The sequence below is a fragment of the Nerophis ophidion genome, unplaced genomic scaffold (genome assembly GCF_033978795.1).
Source record: "Nerophis ophidion isolate RoL-2023_Sa unplaced genomic scaffold, RoL_Noph_v1.0 HiC_scaffold_61, whole genome shotgun sequence".
In the NCBI taxonomy this organism is placed as follows: domain Eukaryota; kingdom Metazoa; phylum Chordata; class Actinopteri; order Syngnathiformes; family Syngnathidae; genus Nerophis; species Nerophis ophidion.
In genome coordinates this window covers 428,816-450,067 of record NW_026906983.1, presented here as the reverse complement: position 1 = coordinate 450,067, position 21,252 = coordinate 428,816, and the positions used below count along the sequence as shown (strand labels likewise).

The 21,252-nt window shown below is 38.3% G+C and overlaps 2 protein-coding genes across 2 annotated transcripts in view; both read left to right on the top strand.

Moving 5' to 3' along the window:
- Positions 1-19,874, top strand: part of LOC133547090 (zinc finger protein OZF-like) — a 54,032-nt gene extending 34,158 nt beyond the window's left edge. Inside the window, exons 4-5 of the mRNA XM_061892903.1 lie at positions 16,767-17,021; positions 19,618-19,874. Coding sequence (XP_061748887.1) covers positions 16,767-17,021; positions 19,618-19,874 — 512 coding nt within the window. The remainder of the gene's footprint in view (positions 1-16,766; positions 17,022-19,617) is intronic.
- A 117-nt stretch (positions 19,875-19,991) lies between these two features.
- LOC133547091 (gastrula zinc finger protein XlCGF49.1-like) lies at positions 19,992-20,700 on the top strand. Its single transcript, XM_061892904.1, has one exon. The coding sequence runs from the start codon at positions 19,992-19,994 to the stop codon at positions 20,571-20,573; it is 582 nt and encodes a 193-aa protein (XP_061748888.1). The 3' UTR covers positions 20,574-20,700.
- Positions 20,701-21,252: the final 552 nt, after the last annotated feature.

Sequence of the window (21,252 nt, the reverse complement as noted above, 5' to 3'; positions counted from 1 at the left end):
TCTACATCCTGTACGCAAATTCAAAATGACATTTTTCATACTCAGCACATTTTCTAACAGAATCTTGTTAATATGCTCAATAAGGTTCTATTCAAATGTAATACAAGTAATACGTAAGACTTTATTTGCACACTTAAGGAGATAAGTTTCCAGGTAAAAAAAGATGCTACCTCCCTGAAAAGATTAATTGTTAATCAAATTATTTTCCATGAATTAATTTACATCCAGAACACACATTGTTAAATTTCTTATTATATTATAATCATTACTATAATTGAATGTAAGTTTGTGTAAAAATATTTTCACACAACAAAGTGTGAATACATGTTGTAAAGTGTGGGGTTGAGTTATAATTGATATAATACAATTAGGTATGGCAAATGCATTTTGTTTACTTGCCAACTATTCAAATTATATTTAATATACATATTTATATAATGTCATGTAATATGACTTCAACATTATTTATGTTAAAATAAGAGTTTATTTGCTAACCAGTTCTACTTCTGAGTATTTATTTTTTTTTTTCATTGAACAATTAAACACACATAAACAATGTTTAGACACATTAAGGTACTTTCAATACAATATGAGTCAATGTTTTTTCAATATTTTACTCAGCAATATAAAAAACATCACATTGAATCCAATCCTCTTACAAAGAAAACCCGTTAAAGAAAGTAAAAGTAAATATGAGAGACCATTCGAATAAGATTAAAATAAAATATATATAAATAAATGATACACTTAAATTATTTCAGTAAATATAATAAAGGCGTTTTCTATTTTGTACAATCTTCCAAGATTGAATTAATAAATTCAAATCATTAACACAATGTTAGAATTTGGATTTCACTTTAAGAAAGACACTTTTGTGTATGAGAGCAAATGTTTCACACTTTTTAAAAATTGATAAAAATTCACGACACGATCGATCCACGCATGCGCGAAGAGTACGTCACTTCCTGGACTTACAATTTGTTTTATGTCAGAGTTCATGCCAGAGGTGGGACCAAGTCATTGTTTTGCAAGTCACAAGTAAGTCTCAAGTCTTTGCCCTCAACTATCGAGTCAAGTCTCGAGTCAAGACAGGAAAGTCCCGGGTCAAGTCCAAAGTCAAGACTGGAAAGTCTCAAGTCAAGTCCCAAGTCCTGTATTTTGAGTTTCGAGTCCGTTCAAGTCATTTTAATCACGGATTAATACATTTACACAGATTGTGTATGTTTTTAAAATGCTGTATTTATTTATTAAAACCAAGTGCATTTGAAATTGCAGGAAAAAAAATAGTGCTGACCTTGCAATTCATAATAACACTATTAACCAGTCATTTTAAACATTTAACTCATTGCTTTACAGAATAAACACATTTGGAAAAACAAGTTGAACTGTACTTATTTGTACAAAAGTGTTAACATTGTATTTCCATGTCATATTGCATTGTAGCTAGTTAGTTCCACAGCAGTTTCTATCCTGTTCTTACCTTATGTCATTGATCTCATCTCATTCTGTTTGTGTGTTTATGTGTGCGTACACATGAAAAACATAACAAATACATGAAAATAACAATGAACAATGTACTGTTTAGATTTCAGGGCCCTATGCAAAAGCAATCTGTACACATATTCTTAATATAGGGTACATTTTAACTGACCTTTATTTGACTATGTTTGTCTTTTTGTAGGTGGCTAAAATATGCGGTGCTGCTGACCACCGTATAACCTTACGTTACAGTTTGTGATACACTGACTAGCGTAACACTATGTGTAGGTACCTCATGCAACCCTGCTTGAAAAAAATCACTTTACAAAAAGTATGAATATGGTAGCAAACTGCAGTGGATGCAACAGATTGTCGTGTTTGCAATGACGTTATAACCAGAGACATCTTATAGGTAGACGCCGCATTGGCTGCTGTGACGCGAGCAATTTGGCCTCCATCTTGAAGTGGTGATGAGGAGCTGGCGAGCAGCTTAAACTGACAGTTGACAGGTAGAAAACAAAGATGCCGGGCGGTGTTCAGCGTTTTCCTGTTAAAATGAGCGGACTGTTAAAAATATGAATTGGGGGATTACTTTTCACAAGTAAGATTTAACATTAACGTACTATTGCCTTCCGCCTGATTGTAGCTGAGATAGGCACCAGTGCCCCCCGCTACCCAAAGGGAATAAGCAGTAGAAAATGGATGAATGGATGGTTGTATTTTGGGAAAAGAATATCACCACAGAGTTGTGAAGGAGCAAAGATCTTCAATATTTGTATGTGAAAATCACAAAGAAATCTTCTGGGGGAGGATGACGCCCCTACAGGTATTTGCTTTACAAACTTTCAGTCCCACCGAAAACAAAATTCACCAGTTGCCTATGATTATGATGCATTCTCATTTTAGGCAAAATATAAGACAATACTTTCTTAACAGTATGTATGTAACCAGGAATAAGTTTTCAAGTAACAAAATTCAAATACTAACATTGCTGGGTACAACAGAATTTAGTTTTATTCTGAATCCAGTCAAACAGATTGGTGGTTTTAGCTGATATAAAAACTTACAGGTTAAAGTTAAAGTAGCAATGATTGTCACACACACACTAGGTATGGTGAAATCTGTCTTCCGCATTTGACCCATCCCCTTGTTCACCCCCTGGGAGGTGAGGGGTGCAGTGGGCGCCCGGGAAACATTTTGGGCGATTTAACCCCCAATTCCAACCCTTGATGCTGAGTGCCAAGCAGGGAGGTAATGAGTCCCATTTTTATAGTCTTTGGTATGACTTTGCGTGTTAATATATGTTTATGTTGAAGTATTTGGCAGACGCATTTATCCAAAGTGACATACATAAAAAAATACATATAAAACAATCACTGAAAACATGATCATTTAAGGGAAGAATGTAATAGAATATCAATACAAAATGCCAAGACAGAATAAACTCCCTGCTGCTGCAGCAACAGAGATAGTCTATAGGTCCGTAAGATACATAGATATCTAATGTATTCATACATTTTTTATGTATAATATATGCATGTATATACATATATACATGCATATATTTTTTTCCCCTTCTCTGGGATTATATTCCCAGTATTGATCTTGGACGTCTGGTCACTTATAGCATATACAAATATTCTGTTACTGTTAAGCAAACTATGAATAATAAAACACACCAAAGCATGTGTCCTTTTATCATAGTTACATGTATGACAAAAATCTGTGGTTTTTAGTGAGGTAAGATTAATTAAATGCGCCGACTGTTCATTGCTCCTGCCAAATTAATTGCACTGAGTGGAGCGGATCACCACTCCAAGATGGAGGCCGACTGTTCATTGCTCCTGCCAAATTAATTGCACTGAGTGGAGCGGATCACCACTCCAAGATGGAGGCCGACTGTTCATTGCTCCTGCCAAATTAATTGCACTGAGTGGAGCGGATCACCACTCCAAGATGGAGGCCGACTGTTCATTGCTCCTGACAAATTAATTGCACTGAGTGAAGCGGATCACCACTCCAAGATGGCGGCCGCGCGACTCGTCTCCTCAGCGCCAGTAGCAGAAGTGCTCTATACCGCGTCTACTTATAAGATGACTATGGTTATAACGTTAGCAGTGAGTTTACAGCCTCACTCATTCAACTACACAGCAAATAAAAGTCACATTACTCAGCCAATAAACTTTAGCTTACAATCAAAACTTACCCTTCTTTGTGCATCTTCAAATGTCGAACGAAATTGGAAGTTGTTGCGTCTACATATTCGAACTGCATGTTTTGCATACGGCAATTCGTTTTTTGTTGACCAAGTCGTAGTTTTTATACCCGAACGAAACCAACTTTGGCATTTTTTATCTCAATGGCGCGTTGTTTGAGAATTATTCTTCATAGGTTTTCCTGCAATGTGATTGGATGAATGCTGTGGGAGCAAAAGAGCAGTACTAATGTGATTGGCTGTTGTACTGAGAGCATACAAGCTGACTTGCAATGTGATTGGCTGTTGTACTGAGAGCATACAAGCTGACCTGCAATGTGATTGGCTGTTGTACTGAGAGCATACAAGCTGACCTGCAATGTGATTGGATGAGTGCTGTGGGAGCAAAACAACAGTACTAATGTGATTGGCTGTTGTACTGAGAGCATACAAGCTGACCTGCAATGTGATTGGCTGTTGTACTGAGAGCATACAAGCTGACCTGCAATGTGATTGGCTGTTGTACTGAGAGCATACAAGCTGACCTGCAATGTGATTGGCTGTTGTACTGAGAGCATACAAGCTGACCTGCAATGTGATTGGCTGTTGTACTGAGAGCATACAAGCTGACCTGCAATGTGATTGGCTGTTGTACTGAGAGCATACAAGCTGACCTGCAATGTGATTGGCTGTTGTACTGAGAGCATACAAGCTGACCTGCAATGTGATTGGCTGTTGTACTGAGAGCATACAAGCTGACGGGAACAACACGCAGACACACACAAATACTAAATGAAAGATACGGAGCGCTCCTGAATAACTTTTTAATCTTTGGGTTTCGGGGAAAGTAGCAAGTCATGTCAAGTCAAAAGGCTCAAGTCCAAGTCAAGTCACAAGTCATTGATGTTAAAGTCTAAGTCGAATTGCAAGTCTTTTTAAATGTGGTCAAGTCGAGTCTAAAGTCATCAAATTTATGACTCGAGTCCGACTCGAGTCCAATTCATGTGACTCGAGTCCACACCTCTGGTTCGTGTGACATCACGTTCTGTGATATTTGAATGTTTTTTTAATGTTTTGTATGAAAATAGATTATCTAGGAGTGAAAGGGAACCACAATAAAAACATGTGGAATCAGGCAGTAATATCGCTACAATTTCTAGCACTTTCACTCTTGTCATTGCAATGAATGTCGCAGGGGGGCGCCACTGAACCCCAACATTAAAGCTGTGTTTGATATACTTTGAATTTATTTTTTAAAAACAAGACACTCTTTTATTTCACATTGTTATTCAAACAAATATTACAGGTTATAAAAGCATGGTAACAGTGACAGCAGGCAATATCTTATATAGAGCTACCTCTTCGTCCACTCGGCTGTGACGTCATTCCCAGCTTCCGGTGTAAACGGAAGACAGTAGAAGAGAGCAGTACTGCCTTGTAACGTCAAGTGTGCAGCACATGGACGGAGAAAGACAGTCTTATTATTTGTTCTCCAGTTTGAAATATTTACCTCGTATAAAATACATCTTTGATTCTTTCTTTAAGGATAAAGTGTTGTCGATGCGCTAGAAGCACTGTGCCGCTTCTCGTGCTATCTTTGCTTGTTAGTTAGCTTAGCTCGCTAGTTAGCTTAGCTTGTTAGCTGCTAACAGAAGACACAGAAGTTATCAACACATCGCTAAGTAGAGATCAAGTGTGAGAGTAAAGTGTTGTGATTGTGTGAAAAAGTGCGAAAGAACTATAGCAAAGTATGAGGAGGAACTTTGTCTTACAAAAGAGGAGAAGGAGCGACAACATCAACTACTGGACGCTGTTTTCAAGAAACCTCAAGTTGTGTTACACAGAACAGGTTTGTTTACTTCTTACTCTCACATCTTTACTAACTTTATATTTCATTATTAACACTTCTTCAGTAGGAAGATGCTTTGTCTTGTGGGGATGATGCAATGCTTTGATTTAGATCAGGGATCTCAAACACGAGACGTTATTTTGCGGCCCGCACCCGTTCGGGCTCCAGTACTCTGGAATGCCCTCCCGGTAACAGTTCGAGATGCTACCTCAGTAGAAGCATTTAAGTCTCACCTTAAAACTCATCTGTATACTCTAGCCTTTAAATAGACCTCCTTTTTAGACCAGTTGATCTGCTGCTTCTTTTCTTTCTCCTATGTCCCCCCCTCCCTTGTGGAGGGGGTCCGGTCCGATAACCATGGATGAAGTACTGACTGTCCAGAGTCGAGACCCAGGATGGACCGCTCGTCGGGACCCAGGATGGACCGCTCGCCTGTATCGATTGGGGACATCTCTACGCTGCTGACCCGCCTCCGCTTGAGATGGTTTCCTGTGGACGGGACTCTCGCTGCTGTCTTGGATCCGCTTGAACTGAACTCTTGCGGCTGTGTTGGAGCCACTATGGATTGAACTTTCACAGTATCATGTTGGACCCGCTCGACATCCATTGCTTTTGGTCCCCTAGAGGGGGGGGGTTGCCCACATCTGAGGTCCTCTCCAAGGTTTCTCATAGTCAGCATTGTCACTGGCGTCCCACTAGATGTGAATTCTCCCTGCCCACTGGGTGAGTTTTCCTTGCCCTTTTGTGGGTTCTTCCGAGGATGTTGTAGTCGTAATGATTTGTGCAGTCCTTTGAGACATTTGTGATTTGGGGCTATATAAATAAACATTGATTGATTGATTGATTGATTAATATGAACAATTAATGTTAGTGCAGCCCGCGTGTTTTATATGAACGGCGCCCAACAGCGGTGTACTTGCATACTCTTGATTCTTCCGGGAGACTCCCAATTCTTCAGTGCCCCTCCTGAGGTAATCATTCTCCAGAATTTCCTCCAAAATAACAATATTAAGGGGGCACCGTGGAGGAACTGCTTTTAGCATCCTCTACAACCTGTACAAACCGCGTGCCAGCCCAGCCACATGCCGTATTTGGCTTCTGTAGATGCAGTAAACAACTGCAAGACATAGTTGATCAACAGCCATACAGGTCACACTGAGGGTGGCCGTATAAACAACTTTAACACTGTTACTAATGTGCGCCATGGTGGAAAGGCGGACGAGACGGCAGGTTGTAGAGGACGCTAAAGACTGTGACATCGCGACACGCCCTTAATATTGTTGTCCGGGTTAAAACCGGGAGAATGCTTGCCCCGGGGGATTGTCGGGAGGGGCACTGATATTCGGGTGTTTCCCGGAGAGATCGCCACAGTTGGCAAGTATGTTACGAGGGCGGGAAAGCCATTCAAAGAAGGTGAATTCATTAAAAAGTGCATGTTGGATTTTTTAAGAAATATTTTCTTGCAGCCCATTCTCACCCGGTTTCTGCATCCAGTGGCCCCCAGGTAAATTGAGTTTGAGACCCCTGACTTAGATTCTTCACGAAAAGGGGACAGTTTGAGGTTGATGTTCCTCTCAGTTTGTAACAATGTGTGATTGATTGATTGAAGGAGTTATGAGAAGTTTGCATAGGAAAGGGTACACTTTCATCACGGTACACATTCACTGCTACAAGAAAGCCTGAGATGCTTTCAGTTGAAATATATATTTGAACTCACATAGTACTATGTAGAAAGTAGCATTTAAAATACAAATATACTGCAAGAAAATACATGCAAATATAATTTCAAATAGATAAAAGGCTATGTTTATTCCCAGTTACGAGTAGCCGCAAGCAGTAATATGTTTCTTTTTGATAGGGACTTCCACATGTTGGTGGTATGGCAGGCAAACACATTAGAACCTTTTTTGGAGTGAGATCTAGGTTGAATGTGATTTGTACAACTACCTTTGGTGTTATAATGGTGAATATATTTTGAAGTATCTAGACAGGTACATGGGTATTTTAGTGGTATGGTGTATCTTGTACACCAGACCAACTGCAAGAAGATGTACTCTGTCAGATACCAAGAGCCTCCCCACGTTAAGGAAATGGTTGGCTGAAAGGTGAGCCCGAGATGGACGGTTAAGCAGAAGCCCAATCATTTTGTTTTGGGCTGTCTGGAGTTTGTTTTTCAGGGCTTTTAAGGCATCACGGTACCAAACATGAACTCTGTAGTCAAAGTGGGGTTAAAGGCCTACTGAAATGAGATTTTCTTATTCAAACGGGGATAGCAGGTCCATTCTGTGTCATTAATATGAGCGAGGATGAAAGATTTGTGTTCGAGGATTCGAGGATATTGACAGCGACGGACTAGAAAAAAAAATTAAAAATCAAGTTAAAAAAAAAAGGTTATTGCATTGGGACTGATTCAGATGTTTTTAGACACATTTACTAGGATAATTCTGGGAAATCCCTTATCTTTCTATTGTGTTGCTTGTGTTTTAGTGAGTTGAGTTTGAGTTTATTTGGAACATGCAAGCATACAACATGATACATCACACATACAACATGATACATCACACATACAACATGATACATCACACATACAACATGATACATCACACATGCATGTATACAACATGATACATCACACATACAACATGTTACATCACACATACCAACATGATACATCACAATTTCCGGTTTCTCTTTTCAACATGTTCGAAAAGGAGTAGGAAGAAGCAGAGCTTATTTATTCCTACCCCTTTTCTTTACATAACAGTTGCTAAAATTTTTGTTCACTTCCTGTTCTCAATGTATTCACAATGTATACTCCATAAGTAATAAGTAATCACAATAAAAATAAATAAATAAATAATTGGTGAAGTAAGTTTTATTCCATACGATGAGATAAGTACGATTATTTTGAGAATGAATGGGTGAATAAAATCAGAATGTTTATTATCATGGTTCTTTTTCTTTCTACTTTGTAAACACTTTAGGTTTGAAGAGTTTCTTGAAGTGGATGATATTAGTACATTGTTTGATTGCTGTGCTTAATCCATTCCATCATTTAATTCTACATACTGATATACTGAAGGTCTTAAGTGTTGTACGTGCATACAAATGTTTTAAATTACATTTTGCTCTAAGATTATATTTCTCTTTTGTTGAGAAGAATCGTTGTATATTCTTGGGAAGCAGGTTATAGTTTGCTTTGTGTATAATTTTATCTGTTTGCAATTTCACTATGTGGTGGAATTTCAGTATCTTTGATTCAATAAATAAAGGGTTTGTATGTTGTCTATATCCAACATGATGTATTATTCTAACTGATCTTTTTTGTAACACTGTTAATGAATGAAGTGTACTTTTGTAGTTATTTCCCCATATTTCTACACAGTAACTCAGATATGGTAACACTAGTGAGCAGTAGAGAATATAAACTGATTTTCGGTCCAGAACATATTTTGGCTTTATACATTATTGACGTATTTCTTGTTACTTTTATGTTGTATATTTTTTACATGAGATTTCCAGTTCAGTTTATCATCAATCATTATACCTAGAAATTTGGTTTCATTTACTCTTTCAATTTCTATTCCGTCTATTTGTATTTGTGTTTGACACTTCTTTTCTACTGTTACCAAATAGCATTATTTTAGTCTTACTGAGATTCAATGATAGTCTGTTTTTGTCAAACCATTTTTTTAATTTGTTCATTTCTTCTGTTATTATTTGTATTATCCTCTTTGTGTTCTCTCCTCAACCAAACGCTGTTGTTTCATCCGCAAATAATACTAACTTTAAATCTCTTGTAACTTTACAAACGTCATTTATATAGAGATTGAATAATTTAAGTCCCAGTATTGATCCCTGAGGTACACCACAGGATATATTTAGTGTTGTAGAAGTGTGTTCGCCTAGTTTCACGTATTGTTTCCTGTTCGTTAGATAACTTCTTATCCAATTTAAGACTAACCCTCTGATGCCATATCGTTCCAGTTTTTTGATTAAAATATTGTGATTAATTGTGTCAAATGCTTTAGTTAGATCCATAAACACTGCTGCTGCACATTTTTTACTATCTATTGCATTGGTCATTTCTTCTGTGATTTCAATTAAAGCCTTTGAAGTTGAAACATTTGCTCTGTATCCATATTGGTTCTCTTCGAGTATTCTATTTTTATTTATGAAACTCTCTAATCTTTTATTGAACAGTTTTTCAATGATTTTAGAAATTTGTGGAAGTAAAGAAACAGGTCTATAATTTGTAAATAGATGTTTATCTCCAGTCTTATAAATTGGTGCAACTTTAGCTATTTTCATTTTGTTTGGAAATGTACCTGTTTGAAATGATAGGTTACTAATATACATTAATGGTCCTGAGATCTCATCAATAACCTTTTTTATCGTATCCATATCAATTCCGTTACAATCAGTTGAAGACTTTGATTTACATTTTTTCACGATTTTAACTATTTCCTCCTGTGTCACATTTCTGAGGAACATGGAGTTGGGATTTTGCTCAATGGTATCATTATAGTCCTCAATTGAAACTGGGTCTGGAATCCTTTCTTCCAATTTTGGTCCAATATTTACAAAGTAGTTATTAAAGCTTTCGACTACTTTCTTTATGTTGTCATTATGTTTATTTCCATCTAAGACATGGGTGTGAAACTCTGGCCCGTGGGCCAAACATTGGCCCACCGTTTAATTTCATTTGGCCCTTGAGGCAATATCAAATTAACATTAGAGCTGGCCCGCCGGTAACACCACATTCACCGCTAATACTCATACTTGCCAACCCTCCCGATTTTCCCGGGAGACTCCCGAAGTTTAGTGCCCTTCTCGAAAATCTCTCTGGGCAACCATTTTCCTGATTTGCACCCGGACAACAATATTGGTAGCGTGCTTTAAAGGCGATGCCTTTAGCGTCCTCTACAACATGCCGTCATGTCCTCTTTTCCTCCATATAAACAGCGTGCTGGCCAAGTCACATAATATATGTGGCTTTCACACACACATACTCGGCCAACAGCCATACAGGTCACACTGAGGGTGGCCGTATAAACAACTTTAACACTGTTACAAATATGCGCCACACTGTGAACCCACACCAAACAAGAATGACAAAACATATTTCGGGAGAACACCCGCACCGTAACACAACATAAACACAACAGAACAAATACCAAGAACCCTTTGCAGCACCAACTCTACAATATACCACCAAATCCCCGCCCACCTCATTTTAATTTTATTTTCAAATTTATTAGCCTGTGGAAAAAGTTAATGTTGGTATTTACCTCAGAAGGCTGCAAATAGAAAAGAGGCATTCATTTTTTAAGTTAAATTCTATTTAATATACCACTGAAGTTTTTTCCTTTGTTTTTTAAAAGTTGATTTTGCACTATTACGTTATATAAGCTCTGCCTGTTCCATGGGAGGAAGCCTGAGTACCCGGAGGGAACCCACGCAGTCACAGGGAGAACATGCAAACTCCACACAGAAAGAACCCAGGATTACTCAGGACCTTTGTATTGTGAGGCAGATGCACTAACCCCTGTCCCACCATGCTGCCATATTTAAGCCTTGCTTGTTTAATATTCATTGCAAAACTTGTTTGGGTCCCTATTAAAAGGCAATGTGTTCAACCTTGGCCCGCGGATTTGTTCAGTTTTAAATTTTGGCCCACTCTGTATTTGAGTTTGACACTCCTGATCTGAGAAGTATTGGGTGTAATCCCTCTTAGTGCCATTTTTAATAATGCTATTGAGAATGCCCCATGTTGCTCTCATATTATTTTTGTTCCTGTCCAATAATTCACTGTAATATTCTTTTCTACATGATCGTAGTATGTTTGTTAACTTGTTTTTATACTTTTTGTACTTAACTTCTGCCTCTGTAGTTCTTTGTACTATAAATTTTCTATATAGCGTATTCTTCTTCTTACAAGCATTGTTTAATCCTTTTGTCATCCATGGTTGATTATTCTTTCTATGTTTACTACTGAGTTGTCTCCATGGACAATGTTTGTCATAAAGTGTTATGAACTTGTTTAAGAAATGTTCGTATGCTTCATCAACCTCTTTTTCATTGTACACATTGTCCCAATCCTGCTTTTGTTGCTCCATTTTGAAAGCAATCATCCTCTTCTCTGTGCACAGTCTTTGAATTGTCCTTTTGTCTTCCATGTTCTTTTTGCAGTTTCCATCATATATTGTAAAAACTGGCAGATGATCCCTAAAGTCGGTTATAAGTAGACCACTTGTAGTGTTATTATCAAAATCATTGGTAAAAATATGATCAATAAGTGTGGCACAGTGTCCTGTGATGCTGCTTGGCTTTGTGATTTTAGGATATAAACTGATGCTGTACATTGTATCAATGAAGTCATCAATAGACCTTTGCTTGTTAGGGTTCAATAAGTCAATGTTAAAGTCACCACATAAGACAATTATTTTTTGACCATTGTCCATGTAAGTTGCCTTGATCCATTCTTCAAATGTTTCTATACTTGACTTAGGTGATCTATATATACAACTGATTACTATGTTTTTGCTATTTTCCTGACATATTTCAATGGTAATACATTCTAAGATATTATCTATAGCTAATGACATGTTTTTTAACACTTTGAGGTTCGGGTTCTTCATCACATACACAACTACTCCTCCTCCATTTTTGTTGGCTCTGTTGATGTAGTTTAGTTCATATCTTTCCAGATCAAAATCTATTCCTTTTTTATCATCAATCCATGTTTCTGTGACGGCGATCACTTTGAAGGGTTTTTTGATGTATTTCAAAAAGTTCTTAATGTTGTTGTAGTTTGCATACAAGCTTCTGCTATTAAAATGAACAATTGACAATTTGTTATCACTTTTAATGATGCTATTGTATTGCTCATCTTTGTAATAAAAACAATTATTACTAATGTGGGGGAAAAAAATTGTATCTGGATCTATATCGTTTTCCAAATCCTGGTTTTTGTGCTCTTTGTTGCAGAAGTTTTGTAGTTCCATATTTCCTTGCTCAACAATCTTTGATGTCGTTTCAATAATGTCTATAAGTGTATATGGATGCAGTCCTGAATCTAGGTCTTCTTTTTTAGTCGTCCCTTGCAGTGTAGTAGTGTTGATGTTGAATTTAGGTGCTTGTTTTCTGTCAGAGTCCATTATCATCGTTGTTGTGGAAGCTGTGTAAACTTCAAATTTGTCCAGGTCTTTGATGTCATTGACAACAATTACTCTTGCTTCTGGACCTCCATTCAGCTTGATGTAGATTTTACAGTTGGCGCTCCAAGTTCCCTGGATTTTTCCCTGCTTTCTCAAGTCGCGTGCTTTCTTGGCGATTCCAGCATTATGTTTAGTGAGATGCTCATTCATGTACACATTTGTTCCCTTCAGCTTCTTTCCCTGTCTCAGCAATGCCATTTTAGATGTTCTGTTTACGAGTTTCACGAGCACGACTGGAGTGGCGTTGTTGTCTCTTCTGTTCAGTGGGATGCATGTTTCGATGGTATTAATGTCGATTTCAATTTCCTTTGATTGCAGAAAGTTGACCACTTGCTGTTCTGCCGAGACAAGGTCCATTTCATCTGGTTCACCTTCATTATTCACAGCCTTCGCATATGATCTTGGTTTAATTCGGTGCCCTGTCACCATGATATCATTCATTCGTTTATCCTGCTCCATTTCATCTATGATATTCCACAGCATGGAGTTGTCTTCTTGAAGGGTCTTCATTTGTTGGCGCATATCTTCTTGAAAGGTCTTCAATTGTTGGCACATATCAGAGACTTCATTTTTTCTGGTGATGATTTGAGTTTGCAGACTTTTCACATCTTGTTTGTGTTCTTCCATTGCTTTTTTCAGATCTTTTTTTATTTCTTTCATTTCTTTCCAATCTTCTTTTAATTCATGGAGTATTTTTAGTAGTACTCCTTCTTGATTCCCATCATGTCCTGTTTCCAGTCTCAAATCTTGGTCCCAGTTGTGTCCTGTGTCGGCTGACACGAAGGTTTTGGGTTTCAGTCTTCTCTTTAACTTTTGGCATTGTGGCAGATCGATGACATCAGTGACTCTTGTGTCTTAAACGGCAGTTACTTTAGCAACTTGCAGCACGTTTAACTTGTTTGTTCCAACAATGCGTACCTTGCGTTGTTCACAGATCGATTTCAGGTGTTAGTCTGTCAACTTATAACACTCTGCGACGTTGGAAGCACTTTAAAACAGCTGTAAACTCGCCGTAGCTTTTGGTTGCTAGGCAACCGCTTTGAGCTGCGGTAAGGCGCCGATGGCTTGAGGCAAACGGCTCTTCCAACTTGCCTCATTTCAGCGTATCAGTGCCTCACAACTGACCAAAATGAGGTCAAGGATGCCAGGTGACTCTCCTGTGGCTGTGATCGCAAATCAGTTGTCAAAATCTTCAGAATAAATAAAAAGTCCGGTAGCAAAAGCGGAGCCTTTTTCTTTTGTGTCCTTTCTCGTGAACAGGAAGTGACGTATTAGTGAGTTTAATATTACCTGATAGTCGGAGGGGTGTGTCCACGGGTGTCTTGAGGCCAGTCTCTGAGGGAAGTCGACGGCAGCTCTATGGATGGCGCAAGTTCAGCTGATCTCCGGTAAGAGGTGACTTTTTAACCACAATTTTCTCACCGAAACCTGCTGGTTGACATTTGGTCGGGATCCATGTTTGCTGGACCGCTCTGATCCATAGTAAAGTTTCACCTCCGGGAATTTTAAACAAGGAATCACCGTGTGTTTGTGTGGCTAAAGGTTAAAGCTTCCCAACTCCATCTTTCTACTTTGACTTCTCCATTATTAATTGAACAAATTGCAAAAGATTCAGCAACACAGATGTCCAAAATACTGTGTAATTACGCCATTAAAGCAGACAACTTTTAGCTGTGTGTGGTGCACCGCTAATATTTCCTTACAGTCCGTGACGTTTTCACCAATAAACTCCGCAGGAAATTTAAAATTGCAATTTAGTAAACTAAACCGTCCGTATTGGCATGTGTTGCAATGTTAATATTTCATCATTGATATATAAACTATCAGACTGTGTGGTCGCTAGTAGTGGCTTTCAGTAGGCCTTTAAATGAGTGCTTGTGTTAGAGTCTTAAGTGTATTTCTACCCACCAGCGGGGTGATCCTACTATATAAGAAGTAAGGGTGTACGGAATGCCGGTATTGGTAAAGTACCGTGATACTATCCATCCATCCATTTTCTACTGCTTGTCACGTTTGGGGTCGCGGGGGGTGTTGGACCCCATCTCAACTGCATTAATCATATTCGGTACTAAACCGCCTCTAAAAAGTACTACTTCTATGTTTACATCAAAATGTTTTGCCATCACATCTTATTTCGTTTTTTTATTTGTAATTATTTATATTATGTTTATAAACTCAGGAAATATGTCACTTTGGACTTTGAATATGACCAATATATGATCCTGTAACTACTTGGTATCAGATTGATACCCACATTTATGGTATCATCCAAAACTAATGTAAAGTATCCAAACAACAGAAACATAAGTGATTATTACATTTTAACAGAAGTGTAGGTAGAACATGTTAAAACAGAAAATAAGCAGATATTTACAGTTAATGAACAAGTAAATTAATAATCCATTTTTTACCACTTGTCCTTAATAATTTTGACCTAATAATAATAGAATATAAATGACACAATATGTTACTGCTTACGTCAACAGACTAAATTAGGAGCTTTTCTTTATATACTTACTACTAAAAGACAAGTTGTCCAGTATGTTCACAAACTTGCAATAGGAAACATGTTTGATGTACCCCAAAACATTTTTTATTTAAAAAAGCCAATAATGCACTTTTCTGTGATCCCTTTTTTTTTAGAAAAGTATCAAAATCCATTTTTGTAAAGGTCCCGGTACCAAAATATTGTTATTGGGACAACATTAGCAAGAATATAATTTGTCGGTTGATTCTTTCACTACCTGAGTAGTCATTTTTTCACTGGAGAGATTAGTCTTTACGATGCAGCCAAGAAAGTTAATCTAATTTTTGTTTGTTATAATATTGTCGCCCACTTTGACTGTGAAGTTATTTACTTTTCTGAGGTTAGGAATTGACCCAAAGACCTGTGTACTTGCAAGTACCGAGGCAAGTCTTATTTCGGCAGTTTGTCATTGAAAGCCTTGCTAGTCTTGGTCTTGAGGATTGTAGCTTCGCTTATTTTGTGGCCGTCAGCCTCGGTTCTATGTTCTTTATGGGTACAGAACATGATGGAATGATCACTTAAGCCTCATACAGTAGTTCCACTTGTGGTGATCAGAGACTGGTCAGAAGTAACAAGGAGGTCTATGAAGGTTTAACAGGACTCACTCACCCTGGTAGTTTGCTTAATGAGCTAAGTGAGACAATGTTGGTGGCACAGCTTAGTGAAGGTTTTAAAAATGGGTGCATCCTTTCAGGACATATCTGTGTTCCAGTCCCCAAGAAGATGTAAACCTGTATCAACATGTTTACACTAAACTCACACACTCACCAAATACATTTTATACTGTAATCAAATCTAATAATTTCGCTTCCTGATTTTCACTTACATGCATCAATAAGTGAAAGTAAACATTTATTTTCAGTAACCAAAGTAGTCAACACTTGTTTTATTAAAAGCACATAAAGTTGACTGACTTTCCTTCAGCGTGTCGTAGATGGAGATACTCCATAAAACAGCACATAGTAAAACATGTTTTGGTAAAAGTTCCTTTTGGCCCAGCCAACAAAATGACCTCAAGAAAGTATGTTGCATGATAACAAAAACATACCATGAATGTTTTTTTTGTTTTTTTAGTGATTTTGGAATTATATTTTTTTTATTTCCATGATATTGAAGTTATGGTAATGACAATGTCATTATAATATTATGATTAAGTTTAGAGATAAAGTTTAGGTGTCATAGACCGTATACACAAAACAATATTTACCCACTTTACATCAGTGAAGTTAAGAATGCTTCAATCAATCCTGCCTCGTACTTATACAAACTTTTCAAATTGCCCCGCATCAAATTTCCAAGTCTGTTTTTGTACTCACTGTACCACTTTTGAATAATTTTTAGGAAAAAAGTAGGTATTTCCAGTGTTTTTATTGGTTGTTTTGCTACACACTTTTAACACAACACACAAAGGAACACAAATAAGGTCATTGTGTTAACAGTGTCAGTTCAAAACTATTTCTATACTCTCTTTATCTTATTTACTTATTTACCCAACAGACGTCCAGCAGCCCCCTCACATTAAAGAGGAAGGGGAGGATCCACAGCCCCCCCACATTAAAGAGGAAGAAGAGGATCCACAGCCCCCCCACATGAAAGAGGAAGAGGAGGAAGTGTGGATGAGTCAGGAGGGAGAGTGTCCTGTAGGGCAGGAGGAGGCTGATGTCAGCAAGTTTCCACTGACTGTTGTCTCCGTGAAGACTGAAGAGCATGAAGACAAACCACCTGAGTCCTCACAGCTTCATCACAGTCCAAGTAAGCACAACATTATACAACATTATACAAGAATGACAAACACATTTCGGGAGGACATTCTCACAGTAACACAACATAAAACAGAACAGAACAAATACCCACAATCCCATGCATCTGTGACTTTTCGTGGCTATATTATACACCCCGCTAGCACCAACCCTCCCCCCCCGCCCCCCCAACCCCGCCCACCTCAAGCGACACACGGGGGGGCGGGGGGGGAGGGTTGGTGCTAGCGGGGTGTATAATATAGCCAGGAATAGTCACGGATGCCTGGGATTGTGGGTATCTGTTCCGTTCGGTTTATGTTGTGTTACTATCAGGATGTCCTCCCGAAATGTGTTTGTCATTCTTGTTTGGTGTGGGTTCACAGTGTGGCGCATATTAATAAGAGTGTTAAAGTTGTTTATATCACAACCTTCAGTGTAACCTGTGTGGCTGTTGACTATATGCCTTGCAATCTCGTATGTGTGATGACAGAAGCGGCGAAATATATATATATATATATATATATATATACACACACACACACACACACAGGACTGTCTCAGAAAATTATAATATTGTGATAAAGTCCTTTATTTTCTGTAATGAAACTAAAAACATGGAAATGTCAGACATTCTGGATGCATTACACATCAACTGAAATATTGCAAGCCTTTTATTATTTTAATATTGCTGATTATGGCATACAGCTTAAGAAAACTCAAAAATCCTATCTCAAAAAATGTGAACATTTCCTAGGACCAAGTAAAAAAAAAGATTTATAACAGCAAAACAAAATCAAATATTTGAAAATGTCAAATAATGCACTAAGTACTTGGTTGGGAATCCTTTCGCATGGATTACTGCATCAATGCGGCGTGGCATGGAGGCAATCGGCCTGTGGCATTGCTGAGGTGTTATGGATGCTCAGGATGCTTCGCTAGTGGCCTTAAACTCATTAGCATTATTGGGTCTGGTGTCTTACAGCTTCTTCTTCATAATACCCCACAAATTCTCTAAGGGGTTCAGGTCAGGGGAGTTGGCAGGCCAATCGCGGACAGTAATGCCATGGTCAGTACACCAGTTACTGCTGGTTTTGGCAGATCATGCTGGAAGATGAAGTCATCATCTCCATAGAGCTTTACAACAGATGGAAGCATGGAGTGCTCTTGGTACACAGCTGCATTGACTCTAGACTTGATTAAACACAGTGGACAAAAACCAGCAGCTGACATGGCTCCCCAAACCATTGCTGACTGTGGGAACACACTGGATTTCAAGCAACTTGGATTTTGCTCCTCTCCAGCTTTCCTCCAGACTATAGCGCCTTGACTTCCAAATGAAATACAAAATTTGCTTTCTTCTGAAAACAGGACTTTAGACCACTCTGCATAACCGTGTGGTACGCCAGCTGCACTGAAGCAGACAAACGGGCGAATTAGAGGGTCATAAAGTTTGCACAAAAAATCATCGGCTGCCCCCTGCCCTCCCTGAAGCATTTACATAACTCCCGTTGCCTCAAGAAAGCAAAAACCATCACCAAAGACAGCACACACCCTGGCTACCACCTGTTCCACCTGCTACCATCAGGCAGGCGCTACAGGTGCATCAGAGCCAGAACAAACAGGCTCAGAGACAGCTTCTTCCCCAGAGCTGTCACCATGTTAAAATCTAACTTCTAATAATAATAATAATTCACCCCTGTACAATATCATGCCCTAATACCCTACTGTGCAATACTGATTGTTATTTATTACTTCCGTACTCTTGTCTTGTTCTGTATATTGTACAGTATTTTGTATTTCTACAGTGTGCTGTATATTGTACAGGATTGCTTGTTATTTTTATTGGATAGTTGTCTGTTTATTTCAATTGTTAGTTTTTCCTTTATTACCCCTTGTGTTATTTATTTCACCCCATATTTGTTCCCACAACCGCCACTCAAGTTGGAGTCTTTAATCTCGTTATATGCAAATATAATGACAATAAAGTCTATTTTATTCTATTCTATTCTAATTAGGCTTGCACGCCTAAAGGCAGTGCCTTTATGGCACTCCCTGAATATTGTTGATCTGGTAAAAATTGACAGGGGCTTCGAGAGAATTGGTGCCCTGAAATTCAGGGGTCTCCCGGGAAAATTGGGGACTTGGGCAAGCATGACCTATCAAGCGCCGTTCAGATTAAACTCATGGGCCGCACCAACATAAAATTGTCACATCAAAGCGCGCGCCGCATAATAACGTTTCGCGGAACGCAATTTTGCCCGCGGGCCGCATGTTTGAGACCCCTGCTCTAAACCAAAATCATAATGATCAAAGACGTCCAGCACATTAAGGTGAGTTAAAGTTCATGAAAAGTTTTACTGTCAAGCTCTTACAAACTGTTCTCAAACACCACACACATCATTGTTTTTGTTTTTCAAGATATAGATGGATGCTGTCTTTTGAATGTAGGTGGAGAAAATGAATAACTTTATAGGGGTGGGCCAAAGAAAAGGTAAACTAAATAAATGCATAACGTGGAGTGCTGTCTATTTGGCCTAACTCACCTGTGAATAGTTTGAATACTGCAAACTTCAATAAGTAACACCTCATTTGTGTTCTATGTTCTGCAGACGTCCAGCAGGTGTCAGCAGAGAGTCATGAAGAGATTCCCTCCAAGCAGCAGGAGTGGAGCTCCAGTGTGGGACAGAAGAAGCTCGAGCCCACTCATATAGAGGAAGAAGAGGAACTGTGGGAGCAGCTTCCAAGGTTGGAGGAGGTTAATGACGAAGATGATATAAAGTCAGAACCAGACAGCATCTTTGCTCCACTCTCAGACATGGACCACATGATGTCACAGTCTTCTGATCACAGTGACCACATCCAATAACCTTTAAAAAGTAAAAATGACTCTGAAGGTGATACGAGACATCAAACTAACAACAAACACTTTGACTGCTCTGAATGTGAAAAATCTTTTAGACATAAGAGTAATTTTACAGTACACATGAGAACACACACTGGAGAGAAACCTTATACTTGCCCTGTTTGTAAGAAGAGTTTCTCCAGAAAGCAATACATGACCACACACATGACAATACATACTGGAGAGAAACCTTTTACTTGCTCTGTTTGTAAGAAGAGTTTCCCCAGAAAGAATGACATGACCACACACATGAGAACACATACTGGAGAGAAACCTTTTGCTTGCTCAATTTGTGCTAAAAGATTCAACGCTAAGAGTATCATGACATTACACATGAAAATACACACTGGAGAGAAACCTTTCACTTGCTCTGTCTGTAAGAAGAGCTTCATCAGAAAGCATCACATGACCACACACATGAGAACACACACTGGAGAGAAACCTTTTACTTGCTCTGTCTGTAAGAAGAGTTTCTCCATGAAGCCTGACATGACCACACACATGAGAATACATACTGGAGAAAAACCTTTTACTTGCTCTGTTTGTAAGAAGAGTTTCTCCAGAAAGCGTAACATGACCACACACATGAGAACGCACACACTGGAGAGAAACCTTTTATTTGCTCTGTTTGTAAGAAGAGTTTCTCCAGATGGCAACACATGACCACACACATGAGGACACACAGTGGTGAGAAACCTTTTCCTTGCTCTGTTTGTAAGAAGAGTTTCTCCATGAAGCCTGACATGACCACACACATGAGAACACATACTGGAGAGAAACCTTTTACTTGCCCTGTTTGTAAGAAGAGTTTCTCCAGAAAGCAATGTGTGACCAAACACATGAGAACACACAATGGAGAGAAACCGTTTGTGTGATAAAACAATCAGGTTTAAGTATCAGGTCAGTAAACACAAGTGTGTAACAGTCATGGAAGCTGCAGGGATGTAAAAACACTCAAACGGTGATTGTGCTAAATGTACTTTAAAAACACAGCATGTTTAATATGAACGTATATTTTATGTTGAATGTTGTGCTTCTTATCTTCTACTCTTATATGTTGTCCTGGAATGACTTTTTAAGTTGTGTGCATTTATTGAATATTATATATGTTGCTAAATTTTTATTCTATTTTCCCATTGTTAAAGAGAGGTCATCTTATTTTTTATTTTTTTTTCCAACACATTTTTTCCATCGCATTTTATTGATGTTATTCTCCAATTAAAAGTATGAATTAATAACATTGTTAAAAAAATTTGGACCCTAAGTTCGGACACAGATTCATCGTCATCGTCATCATCATCATCAGAATACTGGATGAAACTTTAACATTACTTTTTTTAAT